We start from the raw sequence: 18467 nt of genomic DNA, 5'->3' as shown, positions 1-18467 counted from the left end.
CAAAAGGATGGAGAGAATAGCTTCTATCTCATTATTGATAAAATAACTATGCACCTTTTGAGGTACATCAACAATGTTTTGCGGTCTATGAGAAGGATGTGCAGGGATCCAAGAATCATTCCAAACAGACATACTAGCACCATTACTAATCTGCCATAATGAACCAGCTTGAAGTAGATCCCTAGTAGCAAAAATGCTACTTCAAGAATAGGAAGGGGCTGTATGTTTAGTTGGATCCCAAAAATTGCCATATGAAAATAATGTGCTTTATACAATTGTGCTATCAAGAACCCGGATTGGACCACACACCAAGCCTGTTTAGACAACATTAACATGTTAAATTGAGACAAACTTCTGAGCCCCATACCTCCCACCTGTTTAGCATGACACATATTATCCTATTCCTTCAAATGAATTTTCTTTTTATCTGTTGTGATTCCACACCAAAACCTTGCACACATCTGCTCAATCTCTTCATAGTTGAAACACACTCATTGCATAGTTAGGAAGTGCATGTGCCACAACTCAGATCAAAATATCCTTACATGCACCTTTAAGCAATTTTCCTTGCCAATGCTTTAATATTTTATCTAATCTCTCTCTGATATATTCAAAAGTAGCTATTGTCTTGCACCCCATGTACGTTGGGTGTCCTAAATACCTTTTATGGGAGTCAACAATTTTAACTCCTAAAAGGTTTCTTGTTTTGCCTTCTCCACATTCTTGCTAAATGCAACCGAACTTTTATGAAAGTTCACAACTTGACCAGATGCCCTTCTATACACCTCAATCACTTCCTTAATTTGAAAAATGCATTCGGATTAGTCTGAGCATAGAGCATACTATCTTCCGCAAATAACAAATGATTGACACAAGGAGCATTTCGGCAAATGGCTATTCCAAGAAATAAATCCCATCTGTTATTGCAAGCTTGATCAAAACCAAACCTTCACATCACCTTACGCAAAAATGCTCACTCAGTATGGGCATAGGCTTGTCTAAGGTACAATTTTAGTGCCATGTAACCATCTTGCCCTTCCCTCTTGTTGTGAACAAAATGAGCCACTTTATTTTCCACTAATATATTATCTGTAATGAGTCTCCCTGGCACAAATGCACCCTGAAAAGATAATATAATATCAGGCAGTATAACTTTTAGTCTATTTGCAATTACCTTTGAACAAAGTTTGTAGATAACATTGCAGAGGGCTATAGGTCTCAAATCTCTCATTGTTTCTGGTTGCTTCACTTTCGGAATCAAACAAAATGTGTGTAAAATTTCTTTGTTTTAGAAGCGAACCCATATGCAAGAAACTCTGCACAGCTTCAGTAAAATCAGCCCTTATTGTTTCCCAATAATATTGACAAAATAGGGCATGCATCCCATCAGGCTCAGGAGACTTTGTCGCATACATTTGGAAAAAAGCAACATGCACCTCCTCCTGCGTATTGAGCACATAGTTTTTGGTTCATTACATTGGTCACAAATGGTTGGATGGCAGCAAGGGTCATGTCTACTGCCTCTACATCCAATTTAGTAGTCGTGAACATCTTTGAGAAATATGAAGTAACTACCTGCTCCATCCCATCATCATCATCTCTCCATCTACCTTCTGAATTAAACAAACGTAATAGTGCATACTTTCTCTTCCTATTTATTGTCTTTCTATGAAAGAAGCAGAGTTACGTTCACCTCATGCAGCTAAGTGATTTTAGCTCTCTTTCAAAAAAAGCCTCTTCATGAGAAAATAAATCTTGTAAGGAAGTCATCAAGGATTTTTTCTGCTCATGAGATTCAGAGTTAATGGTTAATTCATAAGAAACTCCAACCTGTCTCTAACCTCCAATTTTGTTGTTGCCTTAGCCTGAAGGTATTCTGCTTCCATGCTTCTAATGCATGTTTAGTGCACTTGATTTTCGTAGTTAGGGTATACATAGGAACTCCCTGAAATTTAGACCGCCACTTTGTCACTGCTAATGGATCACATTTCTCATGTTACAGTAAAAAAGATTCAAACTTGAATCTATGTCTCCTAAGATGCTTAGGCACTAGAACAGTGTTTTATTGCAAAACAATTGGAGTATGATCAGGATCTTTAGGGGGAAATGTTTATGACAGGACCTGCCCTTGATTTCACCCTAGAACCCGAGGTGGCCTTGCGGGGCCCACCTTAGGAATAACTCTACCGAAAATTCGGCAGCGTCACCCGTAAAAATGGACTACCCAAAACCTGTAGAAAACACATTTACACTTCTAAACAAACCATCCTTATTCTCCTCGAGCCACCCTGCTCCCCAAATCACAACATCTCCATTTCACTGGTACAAGTCTCAACTTAATAACATTAATCCTACATGTTATCAGAGCAATTCTAATACAAAAGGTATATAAGAAATTAAAAGTAAGATAAAGATACGGAAGCTGCGATATTGACTATGCCTTGACTCCAAGTACGCCCGACCTCAACTAATCTAGCCTGCAAACTGGGTATTTAAAACCGCAATTTGAATTATTTACAAAATCTTGATGCATGCAATGTTTATAAAACATATTTCTTTAAGCTTGAAATCTTGTGAAAACGTACCAGCCCCGCTGATTAAGAGAAATCGGACTAGCCCCGCCAGTCAAGTAACAGTAGAGTATGGGGAAGAAGGAATCACCATACAATAAACGAGCCTCCCATGCTCTATCCTCGACTTTGACCCACAAACACAAAGTAAGTGAGGAGGAACCTCGACTGCAACTCACGTGAGGAGGAGAACTAAAAATAAAGCAACTCAAGTATGGTGAAAGAAAACTGAAAGCGAAATCCATAAAGCTTCCCCAAAATCCAGCAAATAAAAGCACGAGTACGGTTGGAAAAATCTCAAGAATAAATCAAATAAATTCAACGACGTGTCCTACACGCCAAAATATTCTCAAATCAATCAGTGAGTAAATAAGCGAGATTAAAAGTAAGTTCATGATTCCAAATGATAACCATTTCTCGGAGATAAATCATCGAAATCTCAAAGTCAAACGAATGGTAAGGCAAAATCTTTCCCAAATGTCAACATCGAAATAAATCACAATTTAATCTCCGAAATCATCATTAAAGGCAAATCCATGAGATAAATCGAAATCAAATTCTAAAATCGAATCATATGCTCGAAATATAATCCAAAGCCAAATAATAAACTCGAGAAATGAAACGTTAAACGAATAAATCATTGAGTCATAAATATAAATGTATGCATCATTTAAAATCAAAGTCCATTCACAGTATGATTTAGGCGACCACACATACGGGTTTTTTCATCGAGCAGTAGCTCGGTACGTCACCCTGTACAAAATTATAACTCGTAAACAATTCAAAAAATAAATACGATCCTAAAACAAAACCTGAAAACCCCTCGATAAATAATTCGTCGAATATCCGAAACTTTGGAAATTCCAAACGATCCCAAACCTTCTCTGATTTCCACCAAATTCCTACCACAAGTTCTACACACTATAAGGAACTCAACCAACCAAAACAGGAGGCCAGGAACGGCCGGACGCGCTCTCACGGGCAACCACAGACGGCTGCGCGTGGGCCCCAGCGCCCCCGGTTCCAACCAGGAATTGGGTCACCAAATTACATCAACATGATCCTCTCAACATCGCCAACATCTTTCATAACTATAACAAAGCTCAATTTCAAGTCTATAGATCGGAATTTACCTCGAAACCCCGAAAAACCCAAGATTTCTTCTCGCAGTCGATTCTCTTTCCTATGGCAAAATTGGAGCTATCCACTAGTTGGGTTCGAACAAGGGAGGAGAGGGCTTCAAGACGTGGGTGGTGGCGCAGCCTGAAATGACCGAAAACGAAGAATTGGTCAAAAAAACTGAAAACTAGATCGCCGGAATTTGTGCTTGCTGCATCTTCCACCGTAAAAACATCGAACACCACCACCACAGGAGGAAAAGGAAGACAAGGCGGTCCAGATGGGACTGGTTTAACGGCCGGAGGTGGCCAGAATTGCCGTCGAGGATACCAAAAAGCTTGGCGCCAATCTCCCTAAAAAAGGCAAGTTTCCCCTTTGGGAACATCCACTTATGTCTACTTGAGCCCCAAAATTATAAAATTACCACTACGTTTCAACCCTTATAACTTCTTCGTACGAACTCCAATTTTAATGCGCCGCTTATCCATGAACTCAGTTTAACGTCCTTTACAACTTCCGTGAAGAAACTTTTCTCAAAAAGTTTGAAAGGAAGGTAAAAGTAAAAATAGTTGTCATTTTCCGTCTAAATGACCAGTAAACTGGTCACTTGAGATCCGGGACATATCAGTTTAACCCTTGAAAATTTGAATATATCACTTTATGTTGCTGTCCCAACAAGTGTCAACTGTGTTTTCGAGTTCCACCAAGTCATCTTGGCTCCCTGAAATTCTAGGTCAATCAAATCGCTGTAGCCTGTTGGATAACAGCGGAAGCGTAAATATTGAAAACTAATTTCGGATAAGAGATATGATGCATAAGTGATACACAATATGGGAGATGTACAGCCCAAGGGAATGTACAAAGCTCCTAGAGAGAGATATGGAGGAGACTCTCAAAATACGTGATAAAGAAACTCACTCTTACGATACTTCTGCATAGCCAAGGCATCCCTGAATCCCATCATCTGCCTTTCAGGATGCAGGGGGCCATTAGTTTTCTCGTTGAAATAACCTACTATGACCCAAGGCAACGAGTCCATGTCACAAAGATCCCTGATCAATTTCCATGACTGATCACTTTCGCTAGTATGAGCATACCCGTAAAATCCAGTTAACCTCCACCAGGGTTCTCTCAGTCCAGACCTAATCTTTATATCAATTGATGAGCCGATGACGTGTGTACCTGCACCTCAATGTCCTTAGTCTAGAAGAGTCCCAGGCCACTAGATTGTCTAATGTTAAGTATCTCCTTCAAATGAGAAAACCTTAACTCACACTGCAACGCCTGAAATTTATTCAACTCGCTGAATTTTGTTATAATTGAAAACAAAATTTGGGGTTGATTTTGAACCACCAAATCCCTCATTATCGTTGCATTGCCAATCCCCCTACAATTCCAACTCAGAATATCCAAGTTCATGGATGCAAAATATCTCTCTTTAGGAAGGAAGTAAACCTTAGTTGCACGCTGCTAGGTTAGGAAAAAAAGGATCTTGACATTTCAAAAACATTCTTATACATGTTATATTTCATGTAATATTTATCACTTTGAGGAGTCGTGTTACCAATTTGACAACTGGTGTGGTAACTAGGAGAAAAAAATCTCCATAAAGCTAAATAAGTTCTTCATTAGAGTAAAATAGGTTTTTATTTGAATAACTAAGTCTTAAAAGTGGTAACAGATGACATACATGTAATAGTGGTGTTCACATGGTCAGTATTTGACCAAGAAAATTATACTCAATCAACCTTGAATGTAAATCCAACGGTTAAAAACAAAACAATGCAACTTAGAATTAATATTTTCTAACCTTAGGTTTATATCCAGTGGTGGATGAGCATAATATTCTTGGTTGATCGGTTACTAAGGTGAACATTACTGGACACGTAGGGGTCATCATTAAGCAAGGCCGGCCCTGCCCTGCCCAAAATCAATGGGCTCGGCCTGAGCGAGGCTGAACTTTTTCTTAAAAATCAAAGCCCATAAGCCCAGAGCCTTACAAGTTTTTTCGAGCCAGGCAGGACCGGGATATTTGGCTGGGTAGAGCCAGACCCATTACATCTATATATACATATACATATACATATTTATTTTTTTCAAAAAAATACAAAAAGCTATGAGATATATCTTTTGTGGTTAATGATAGACAAGATAAAATACAAACTTAAACAAAATATGGTGTAATGCAATAATTGGTCCAAATTTTCAACTAATAACTATATAAAAAATTGTTGATACTAACATTGAATAGGTTTTCGAGCTGAGCTTATAAGGCCGGGCTGGGCGGGCTTTAATGGGCATATATTGGGCCGGGCCTAGACTTTGAACCCACCGTCCAAGCCTGCCCTATGCCCAATGGGTTGGGCCGATTCGGGCCACAACTTAGGCTGGGTCAGGCGGGCGCCCATGGGCCAAATGATAAACCATACTGTACATATAACAGTATTGTTCACCTGATCAGTAACTAAATATGGAAATTATACTCAATCACTCTTGGATGTAAATCGTACGGTGAAAAACAAAACAACTCAATATAAAAAAAAAAATTTTACCTAGTAATAAATTACCAATTTTAGGACTTAATTACTCAAACAAAAACCTATAAATAAGAGATTTATTTACCTTTAGCGAGAACTTTTTTGTCGTTATCACATGAGTTGTCAAAATGGTAAAATTTTGGGTCCTTGACCCAAAGCACCAAAACAAGAAAAAATTATCCCACTTACCCCAACAACAGATTTTTGTTCCCACATACACAATTTAACAACAAATGACCATTTTACTCTCAAACCAATTAAAGAATTACAATCACTGCCATCAACATCAATCTCTCTCTCGCCTCCTAATCTGAAACTCCCTCTCTCTCTCTCTCTCTCTCTCCCTCTCTTCCTGCCTTGCAAAGCCCGACACCAACTCCGCCTACTATCAGACTCGGCTGCCCACCACAGCGTCATCACTAGTGCCTGGCTTGCCGAGGCCCAGGCCGCCATTGGAGCTTCCTTACTCCAATGAAGATGCCCACAGCGTGATATTGCAGCTTTCTTCGCAGCCAGCGTCGTAGGAGGCGGAGCTTTTCTCTGGCGGTGAAGAGACTCGACGGAGACTACACAGCGTGAGATCGAAGCTTTCTCCTGTATCTCCATATTCGAATCCATTTCTCCTCGTCTATTTGATCTAAGTTCGAGATGCAGACCTCCGAAGCTCCACGCGCTAGTACAGGCGTGCGGTCTGGGCTTTGCTCTTGGTCGGGCTCGGACACCGTCATTCAGGCTTCTTCTTTTTTGGATAAAATGGTTTTCTTGGGTGCCCAGAGTATTTTCTGGGTGGCCAACTCTTTTTTTTTTTTTTTTTTCATAAAATGGGGGCAGAATGGCTCAGAAGGGAAAAAAAAGTTCTATTGGAGGGCAATACTAGTTTATTAAAGGTCTATTGGGGGCAATAGACGTTTTGAATTGATGTAATCTGCTCGTTTTTTTTCTTTAATCAAAGTTTTAATTGTCTATTTTAGGAAGATTAGTTCCCATTCCGGCGACCAAAATTTCTATTGATGAGCAATAGAGGTCTAATGAGGGCAATAAATGTCTACTGGGGGGAAATAGAGGTTTATTGCCCCTCTATTGGGGGTAATAGAGGTGTATTTGGGGCAATAGACGTCTACTGTGGGCAATAGAGGTTTATTGCCCCTCTATTGGGGGCAATAGAGGTGTATTGAAGGGAAATAAATATCTATTTGGGGGCAATAAACCTTTCCGGCGACCTCTTTGGGGACCTTCAGCGAGGTTTTTAGAAAAGTCCGGTGGGGGCGGCCGGTGACAGGAATTCGGCGATCAACGATCAGTGAAAAGTCTCTCTCTCTCTCTCTCTCTCTCTATGTAACAAAGGGGTGAGGGTAAAAATGTCTCAAAAATAAACAAAAAACCAAAAAAATAAAATTAATGCGGTATTAAGGAAGACCTCCTTAGAGTGTTTTGGGTAAGGGAGAATTAAAAAAACTTATTGGGTAAGTGGGAAAAAAAAATCCCTAGAATTGAGCTAAACGGACAAAACCCCTAAAATTTTTGTAAAATGATAAAATATTATATGAAATAGAAATAATTCATATGGACATATATAATTATTTATATTTTGTGATCAGGACTGTTATGATGAAGGGGATTACTGTCCCGAGTTAACTAGGAATAGTGATCATTTCTTTACTTTTGCATAATTTCAATTATGGCTAAACGCACCGTTTCAATTTTGCATAGAGATAGGATCTCTTAGCTATTTTTTGGTTGTTTCTGAAGACCAGTGTATTGTTGACACATGTTGAGCATGTCAACGTCTCAGCTATATAAGCTGACATTCTGTTGAAATCTGCATCAATCAAATATCATTTCTGCTTTTTGCTTTAGACTTTTCTTTGCTTTTCTCTGCACTATTCTCTTGATTCTGGAGGTTAGGGTCAGTACCCTAACAATCTGGTATCAGAGCCCTTCTTCTGGGGCGATGGTGAAGCTCAAGGGAGCTGGAGGCGCCGGAGCTCAACCACACATTTCCGGTGAACTTTCGAGTGTGGAATTTGACCTGCAAGTTCACAAGGATGAGACAGCTGCCAAAATTGTTGCTATGCAGGAATCTGTAGCAACAGTTCAAGGAACGGTGACAGAAATACAGGAATCAGTCGCATCATTACGCCACCAGATCTTAGAGGATATGCGTACACTGTTAGCCCAGGCTCAGCACCCTCAACCTCAAATCGGGTCACCTCGGTCTAGTCAGGCTCAGATCGGGTCACCACAACTACGTTTTGGGTCTCTACAAGTGTCAGAGGGTACTCCAGCTAGTAACCAAAAGGGAAGCACTGCATCAGCTTCTTCCGTGCTAGCTACGTCCTTACCTGCTACCACTATTGGAATGGGTAGTATTTCTAGATCCTCTGCAATTAATCATCCAGTATCTTTGAGTCATAATGATGTTATATTGGGGTTTACTAGTGATACTTATTCTGAATTGATGAATACTGCTAGGATTGTGCAAACTACTTGTGCTATGATATGTGGGTCTGCTGTGTCAGATAATTTGGGTAACAAGGAGGTTCCTAGTAACCCTACTACTCAATCAGGGTCTAGTGTGCAACAACAGTATTTTCAGCATACTAGTTTTGGGTCTCAACCATTTAATCACTTCACTGGGCCCTTTGCAATACCTAACATGTACCAAAATTTCAATCCATGTGGAAATGCTGCAACCACTCACTACAGTGAGACTGAGCCCTTTGTATTAAACTACTCCGGTCCTTATCCTTACACAGCCATCAACTTTCCTCAGCAGGTTCATCCCACCTTGCCTTCTTCCATACCATCATACCTCGCAAACCACACCTCAACACAGATGAGCTCATCTCAGACCAACCCTTTATTCGTATGTGCCCTACCAGCCACACAACAGCTTAGCTGCTTCAATTCCCACAACTCCACCTATGAATCCATCACAGTTGCAGAGTTCATATGCTTTACCTCAATTCTATATGCCTTACAGTACACCTCTCTCACATCCTTGTGGCCATCAGTTTCTGCACCCAAATCAACATCAGACTGATCCTAACTTACCCACAATGAAGCAGATGAGATTAGAATTTAATGTATTCAGTGGAGGGGATCCAGTGGAGTGGCTCAACAAGGCTGAGCAGTTCTTTGAATTTTATCAAATACCTGAGGAAAAGAAGCTGGCTATTGCTACTATGCACCTTGCTGACAAAGCATCTGACAGGTGGTATATGTTCAAGCATGAATTCCCTCCAACCTGGTCAGGGTTGGCTGATCTTTTGATGCGAGAGTTTAGTGGATATAACATTGTTGATTACCAGGCAGCCTTGGCTCGAATGAGTCAGACTGGTAATGTGGAGCAATACAAGGAACAATTTACCAAGTTGTCAAGAAGAGCTCCTGGTTTCTCTCAGCAGGTTCTGTTATCCTGTTTTTTGGGAGGGTTGAAAGCTGACATTAGGGCTGATGTCAAGGCTCAGAAGCCCAAATCACTATATGAGGCTTGTGAGTTGGCCAGGATTTATGAAGAAAGGGAGACAGGCCATAGGAGTCAAAATAGAAACATCATGGGAAACAGACCCTTCTCTTCTAACAGCTCAAGCATGCAAGGAAGGACCAATGTGAACCAATCTTTTAAATCCTCAAGCTTTCCAATTAGGACTAGTACTGCGGCTACCCTCCCTGTTGGTAATAACATCAATGCAGGAAATAAGAGACTAAGCCAAGCTGAATATCAAGAGAGAAGAGCCAGGAATCAATGTTTTTTCTGTGATGAACTTTTTAGACCTGGTCACAACTGCAGGAAGGGACAACTCATGGTAATTGAAGTGACTCAAGATGAAATGGAATTGCCTGTACCAGATGATACTGAAACAATAGAGGACAGTCCGAGTGTGGAAGATACACAGGAGGTGGAGGTCCAGCTACAGGTGCTAGGAGAGCAAAACAACTTTGATACTATGCAACTCAAAGGTATATTCAACAAAAGGGCAGTACATGTACTGATAGATACTGGTGCCTCACACAACTTTATCCATCCATCATTGCTCAAAAGGCTGAAGGCCCAAATCATTGACATCCAACCCCTGAAGGTCCGGCTAGCCAGTGGGGCAATCATGCAAACTAAAGGGCAGGTAAAAGTTGAAATGCAAATTCAACAATACATTTTTACTGCTAACTTTTACATATTACCAGTTTCAGGATGTGAAGTTGTATTGGGGGCATCATGGCTCAAAACCCTTGGTGATATTACTTGGAACTTTGAGACCATGAAGATGCAATTCAGTAGTGCTGAAGTTCAGTATACTCTACAAGGTGAAACTAAAGCACAAGCCACTGTGGTCACATGCAAGTCCATGACCAAACTGCTCAAGAAGGAGAAAGAAGCTGTAATGGTACAACTCAGCCCCATATCTACATCAACTGTTGCTGATATGACACATCCGGACATTCAGAAACTTGTGCAAAAGTACTCTGAGATCTTTAAACCACCAACCACTTTACCACCAGCAAGAAAGCAGGACCACAGGATTGAACTTTTAGCTAACACATCTGCTATTAGCGTCAGACCCTATAGATATCCCCATTTCCAGAAGGCAGAAATAGAGAAAATAGTACAAGAGAAAATAGCGCCATGTTGGAAAATGGCGTCATTAGGCCAAGTGTGTCACCCTTCTCTTCTCCTGTACTGTTAGTTAAAAAGAAAGATGGAACTTGGAGGATGTGTGTTGACTATAGGTCATTAAATGCAGCTACAGTGAAGGACAAGTACCCCATTCCTGTGGTGGATGAGTTGTTGGATGAAGTGCATGGGGCAACAATATATACAAAGTTGGACTTGAGATCAGGCTATCATCAGATTAGAATGGCTGAAAGGGATGTTAGCAAGACTGCATTCAGAACACACTCTGGTCACTATGAATTTTTAGTGATGCCTTTTGGACTCACTAATGCCCCATCAACCTTCCAATCTGTGATGAATGACATTCTAAGGGACTATTTAAGGAAATTTGTCTTGGTTTTCTTTGATGATATACTCATCTATAGCCCCACCCTGGAAGACCATCTGAAGCATCTGCAATTGGTATTTGACAAACTACAACAAAACTTCTTGAAAGTCAAGGAAAGTAAATGCAGCTTTGGAGTATCTCAAGTGGAGTACCTAGGTCACATCATCAGTGCACAAGGGGTAGCAGTTGATCCCTCAAAAATCCAATGTATTAAACAATGGCCTAAGCCAAAAACATTGAAGGGTCTGAGGGGATTCCTCGGACTAGCTGGCTACTACAGGAAATATGTGAGACATTTTGGTGTTATTGCAAAACCCCTGACTGACATGTTGAAGAAGGATTGTTTTAAATGGAGTACAGAATCAGAAGGGGCTTTTGAAAATCTCAAGGAAGCCTTAGTATCTACACCTGTACTTGCCACCCCAGATTTCAACAAGGACTTTGTAGTGGAATGTGATGCATCAGATAAAGGAATTGGGGCTGTGTTGTCTCAGGAAGGGCACCCCATAGCTTTCCTCAGTAAAGCTCTAGCCCCAAGGCATTCCATTCTCTCTGTGTGTGACAAGGAAATGCTTGCTGTGGTATTTGCAGTTCAACATTGGAGGCCTTATTTGTTGGGGCATCATTTTAAGATTTATACTGATCACAGAACAATAGAGCACTTCTTGAATCAGAGAATCACCACCCCAGCACAACAGAAGTGGCTACTGAAATTAATGGGCTATGATTATTCAATCCAGTACAAGGCTGGCAAAAATAATTTAGCCCCGGATGCTTTGTCAAGAAGGATGGAATTATCTACTATAATTGGTATATCACAACCTGTGCATCAGTTTGTGGAAGACATAAAGAAAGCTTGCTTGATTGATAGTGAAGCTTCAACAGTTTTGAAGGATCTCAGTCAAGGGTTAAACAACTGGAAACATTACAAGGTCATAGATTCACAACTGTTCTACAGAGATAGAATATTTGTCCCTCTACATGATGATTGGAGAAAAAAGATAATGAGTGAGCTGCATGATGGGTGCATTGGAGGCCATGCTGGTAGGTCTAGGACCTATAAGAGAATCAATCGGACTTTTTCTTGGCCAGGAATACTTGGGGATGTCAAGGACTACATAGCAAATTGTCATGTTTGCCAGATCAATCATTATGAGACAATTAAGCCACCAGGTTTATTACAACCTAATCCAATTCCTGAGAGAGCTTGGTCAGGAATATCAATGGATTTCATTGATGGTTTGCCTAATTCAGAAGGTAAAACAGTCATTTGGGTAGTTGTGGACAGACTGACCAAATTTGGTCACTTCATACCTATGTCCCATCCTTATACAGCTGCATCTGTAGCAAAATTGTTTGTCCAAGAAATTTTCAGACTTCATGGCATGCCAGATCATATTATTTCAGATAGAGACCCCATATTCCTTAGTCTTTTCTGGGAATCGTTTTTCAAACTGCAGGGAACACAACTGGACAAGTCTTCTGCCTATCATCCACAAACAGATGGCCAAACTGAAAATCTCAATCGGACATTGGAACAATATCTCAGATGTGTGACAGGTGAGAGGCCAACTAGTTGGGTACATGTGCTACCATGGGCTGAATGGTGGTATAATTCAGCTTACCATTCTGCCATCCAGATGACACCCTTCAAGGCCCTTTATGGATATGAGCCACCATCCATTATTCCTTACCTACCTGGCTCCACCGCGGTAGCTACAGTTGATCAACAACTCCAAGATAGGGACACCATACTTGCTGCTCTCAAAAGGAACCTACAGTTGTCACAGTCCAGAATGAAGAATTTTTATGATAAGAAACATACAGAAAGGGAGTTTGAGGTGGGAGACTTAGTGTATCTGAAGCTGCAACCCTATAGGCAACATTCTGTGCACAAGAACGAATTCCACAAATTAGCACAGAAGTATTATGGGCCATTTGCAGTGCTAGAAAGGATTGGGAAGGTGGCCTATAAACTCAAGCTGCCTCCAACTGCCAGAATTCATAATGTCTTCCATGTATCATTGTTGAAGAAACAACTTGGTCAAGCTACTACTGTTGCTTCCCAGTTACCCCCAATCAGTGATCCTGCAAATCCCAGGTGGGAACCAGTAGCTATTCTGGATAGAAGATCAGTCAAAAAGAGGGGTGCAGTTGTTACCCAATGGTTAATCCAATGGTTGGGCACCACACCCGAAGAGGCCACATGGGAGGAGGCTGAATCCATCTTACTCAGGTACCCTACATTTAACTCAGAGGGGGGGCCAGTTGATATGCAAGAGAACACTCAATACAATCAGTACTTTCAGAGCTGAACTTGGGGTCAAGTTCATTTTGCAGGGGGTAGAGTTGTTATGATGAAGGGGATTACTGTCCCGAGTTAACTAGGAATAGTGATCATATCTTTACTTTTGCATAATTTCAATTATGGCTAAACGCACCGTTTCAATTTTGCATAGAGATAGGATCTCTTAGCTGTTTTTTGGTTGTTTCTGAAGACCAGTGTCTTGTTGACACATGTTGAACATGTCAACGTCTCAGCTATATAAGCTGACATTCTGTTGAAATCTGCATCAATCAAATATCATTTCTGCTTTTTGCTTTAGACTTTTCTTTGCTTTTCTCTGCACTATTCTCTTGATTCTGGAGGTTAGGGTCAGTACCCTAACAAGGACCTACAACTTGCCACAGTGGATAATCCTTACAATTCAGCAGAATGGGCTCTTTCAGAAATGCTGAACCAACCTGAGATGCTTACAAAAGCACAAGAGGAACTAAATAGGGTAGTGGGAATCCACATGCTTGTTCAAGAATTTCATATCCCTCATCTCCCTTACATAAGGGCTTGTGTAAGAGAATCGCTCAGGCTGCATCCAGTTGCACCATTTAATCTCCCCCATGTCTCATGTGCTGATGCTATAGTAGCAGGCTACTTCATCCCAAAGGGCAGTAGTGTTCTTTTGAGTCGTTTAGACCTTGGTCGTAACCCCAAAGTCTGGGAAAACCCCTTTAGATTTGACCCCAAGCGTCATCTAAATGGAGCTGCCAATGAACACGTGGATCTAGGTGAACATGAGCTAAGGTTCATTTCATTTTCTACTGGAAGGAGAGGTTGCCCGGGTGGTACGCTTGGGACAAACATAACTGTGATGCTCCTTGGTAGGCTTCTTCAAGGGTTTACATGGAGCATGCCACCTAAGGTGGATGAGATTGACCTCACTGAGCAGGCTCAATCCCTCTTCAAGCTCAATGCATTGTATGCGCATGCTAAACCTCGCTTGCCTGCTGCTGTGTACCCAATTTAGATGTTCCCAGAGCAAACTGCATATAAAACCCTTGGCTAGTTCATAATTAAAGCCCTATTTATTAACAGTATGATTACTTACAAACATCTATCTGTAAAATTAAAATTACACCAACGATTAAATTTTTTGCATAGATACTAATATAAAATAAATTGTCTACTGCTAGTTGATTAAGGAGATTTTCTAATATATTACGAATCTATGTCCTGCTTGTAAAACTCATTGTGAAACAATGGATCATCTCTTTCTTCAATGTTCATACTCTGTTGAAGTTTGGAATGCTCTTTCTTCTTATATTACAGTTTATCCCACTACTCCGGATTCTTTCTTCACTTGGTTAAGTAAAAATTGGAATAACTCTCATTATCATCTTATAGAAAAAATCATTATTGTCTATTGGAAAATTTGGGATCAACGAAACAAGTATAATTTCAAAAAACAATTTTCTCATGTCCAAAATGAAGAATTGGGTTTTTTTTTGCCCAAATCGTTCTCGTCTATTTTTCTCTAGTGCCCTCAAAGATTTTGCTAGCATGGCCTTCAAACATGAAAGCCCAACTGCTAACAACCGTCCTATTTTCAAGCTCCTAGGCTTATGACGTTGAGAGCTAAGGCCTCTAGATTTATATTTGTCGCTTGGAAGCCTCATGACCCTCCATGGGTGAAGGCTAACATGGATGTATGGGTCATCATTTGGCCCGTGGGCCCAAAAGCCCATGGGCGCCCGCCCGACTCATTGGGCAAAAGGCCAAACTGGCCCGCAGCAAAACTCATCTCAACCTTGCCCGTTGGGCATGAGGTAGGGATAGGGTGGAGGGTTCAAATCCCAGGCACAGCTCGCGGCCTGACCTATTATATGCCCATTAAAACCCATCCGACCCAACCTTATAAGCCCTGCCCGAAGGCCCATTCAATAATGGTATTAATATTTCTTTTATGTAGTTATTAGTTGAATATGTGAACTAATTATTGTATTAGGTCATATTCTCTGTTAATTTTTTATTTTATCTTGTTCAGTCATTAACATATCATAGTTTTTTCATAGCTTTTCGTATATTTTTAATAAAAGAACATACATATAAATATAATGGGCTTAGCCCGGCCTGAAAAAGCCAGTAAGGCCCTGGGCCTATATTTGGGCATAGGCCTTGATTTTTAAGAAAAAGCTCGGCCTTGCCCAGCCTGCCCATTGATAAGCCCTATACAGATGGGTCAATTCGGAACTTAAATCAAGCAGGTTCAAGAGGAGTATTCCATAATCATTATATGGTTCTTTTGGCTGTCTTCTCTAGAAAAGTTGAATCTCATAGTGTCATTGATGCTGAAGTCCTCGCATTCTTATAGGCCTTGAAAATTGCATGGAACAAAGGGTGGAATTACCTATGGCTAGAAACTAATTCTATATTGGTTGTTCAATATTTTAAAATCCCAAATTGGTACCCTGGAGATTACAGACTCATTGGTGAAATGGGTTGCACCTTAATTGCTAGTTAATTGAACGTTCTAGTGTCTCATATTTACCGTGAGGGGAGTACTGTTGCAGATGCTCTTGCTAATTATGGGAAAGATCATGTTGGTGATTTTTGCTGGGATGATGCCCTTCACTTCATAATGCAGTCTCTTAGCTTTGATGCATCATCAATGATTTCTTACCCGAGGACCATGAACTTCCTTCTTCTGGGTCTTTGTCCTGTGTTTTTGGTTTAGTTCGTTTCTTAGCTAGAGTTTCTTTTCAATTTGCTTTTTCACAGGGCTTAGGTATCATGTCCTTCTCGTTATATACTGTTTCATTATCTAATAATATGCACGGGCCAACTAGACTGGGTTCTAAATCCCTTTAAAGAAAAAAAAAATAAATCATTTTATGCATATGTTGCTGTTGTAAGTATCGCGACCATGGATACATGGTAGTCTCAACCACACAATAATTATTCTTTGAGCTCAAACTAAATTTTGTATATTAACTTTATTAAGATAAGTGTTAACCATATTGAAGAGGTTAAATTTTTGTTAAAGATAGGTCAATTTGTTGAACTCAATATAATGGAAATTGAAACTGCCCTAAACCTATATATAATGGAATTTGTTTGGCCAAATTCAGTTTTGGAAAGTTAGATAATTGACGACAACAGGGTAGGTTTTGGTTCATGCCAAAAAAGATGAATCAATGACAATGAGTCCACTTATAGCTTAAACTTTATTTTGTGGCCTAATAGAAGTGGTGAGTCTTTATGTATAATATTGCTCATCTTGAGTGATAAGTATACACTCTTAGGAAAAATGCATCTCAAAACCAAGAATTAGGGGCCATGCTTATGGTTTCCTGTTGATTTTAAAGGAGAATTGGGTATAATGCGTGGGCTTTCTTTTACTCTTCGAATTGACAACGCGTTTTGCCATAATCGAATCCTCGATTGGTTGGATAATTAGGTATATATGATTGAATTGCAATCCTTTGGGGAGAAGCAGAGCAATGGATATATATGGGTCTTCTTTTTTATTTCAAATTTTAGATTCGTTTGCGTATGGTCTTTTATTTCACCACAGAGGTGGAGGCTGCTATGGATATATTTGTACTATGAGAATTGCGTTGGGTTTTATCTCGCAACCTTAGACATGTTTCAAGTTGGAAAGCATGGTGCAGGTTCTTCCTACCAACCCTCTTTATTCATGTGACACAAGGACAAATCTAAGGATCATGTCTTTATTAAAGCAGTGGAGGCTGTTCAGGCTCCAAAGGATGTTGGGGCACACCTTAATGTAAAGAGGAGCAACAAGACGTTGGTTAATTAAGATGAATAAGGTGTATGCGGCCTCTTCTGATTAAGGACGATGTCACAGAACTTCAACTGAGTTTCGTATTTTGATTTCTTTTAGCATTCCCTTGAATTCTTGTTTAAGGGCTTAATTGGAGCAACTAGTTTTTTTCACTACTAGAATTATACTCATAGACATTATACTTAACCAGCGGGGCTGGTTGTTTTACGAGATTTCCGGTTTTTAAGGAAAATATTTTTCTATAACGTTGCATGCATCAAGGTTTTGGACTAATTCAATAGGGGAAAGTATAATTGCCTTTTGTTTCAGTATTACAAGTATTTTATTTTTGTCCACTCACGCTAACGTTTTATATGCTTTTCCCTTGGGGCTTTTGGTTTCAAATGCCCAGTTCGCAGTGTTGTTGTTCAGCATATTTAGGAGTTGAGGCATAGTATCCGAATCCGCTGTTGTCATCTCGTATTGTAGGTTATCTGTTTAACCTACCAAACTTTATTTCAGTTTCTTATCTTAGATTGCTCTGATCACCTTGGGGATGTAACCTAAATTGTAGTTTTTTTTTTTTTTTTTTTGGGTTTATTACCCAATTACGAGGATTTGATGTAATTTAATTTGAGAATCTTTTGTTGGAATATTGGTACTTGAGTTGTGATTTTGTTTTGTTGGTGGTGGAGTTATTTGAATTTGGGGAGCAGGGTGGCTCCAGGAAAATAAGATTGGATTATTAGAAGTGTAAATGTGTTCTTACAGGTTTTGGGTTGCCTACTTTTAGGGGAGGTTCTGCCGAATTTTCGGTAAAACCTTCTTTACAAGTGAGCCATGCGGGACCACTGATATAGGACGAGATCTTAGCCAATTTCAACAAAGAATCTCGAAAAGAAAGAAGCGTTTTCACATTAAAAATAATGATTTGAATATTGAAAATTGGTATTCAAATAGGCTACTTAATGATGGAATTAATCATAAATTACTCTTTTAGATATATCGGGATTCTCGAGCAAAATCTTGGTTGGGATTCCAAATACATATTTGCATACTTTAGTATCTAGGATTCTATTTTTTATTTTTATTTAATGAGGTTTAATTAGGTTTCCTAGTTTTAGTCTATAATAAATTGTTCTTTTTGTTTTCTAGTTGTGTTAGGTTTATGCTATGTGC

General features: G+C 39.9%; 1 protein-coding gene across 1 annotated transcript in view; it reads left to right on the top strand.

The window, feature by feature from the left end:
• LOC133712505 (tryptophan N-monooxygenase CYP79A68-like) overlaps window positions 1-14629 on the top strand; it is a 28648-nt gene extending 14019 nt beyond the window's left edge. Inside the window, exon 4 of the mRNA XM_062138615.1 lies at window positions 13899-14629. Within this exon, the coding sequence (XP_061994599.1) occupies window positions 13899-14531 (633 nt within the window). The 3' untranslated portion in view covers window positions 14532-14629. The remainder of the gene's footprint in view (window positions 1-13898) is intronic.
• Window positions 14630-18467: the final 3838 nt, after the last annotated feature.

Source organism: Rosa rugosa, chromosome 5 (assembly GCF_958449725.1).
Source record: "Rosa rugosa chromosome 5, drRosRugo1.1, whole genome shotgun sequence".
NCBI lineage: Eukaryota > Viridiplantae > Streptophyta > Magnoliopsida > Rosales > Rosaceae > Rosa > Rosa rugosa.
This window is presented reverse-complemented; position numbering and strand designations above follow the sequence as displayed.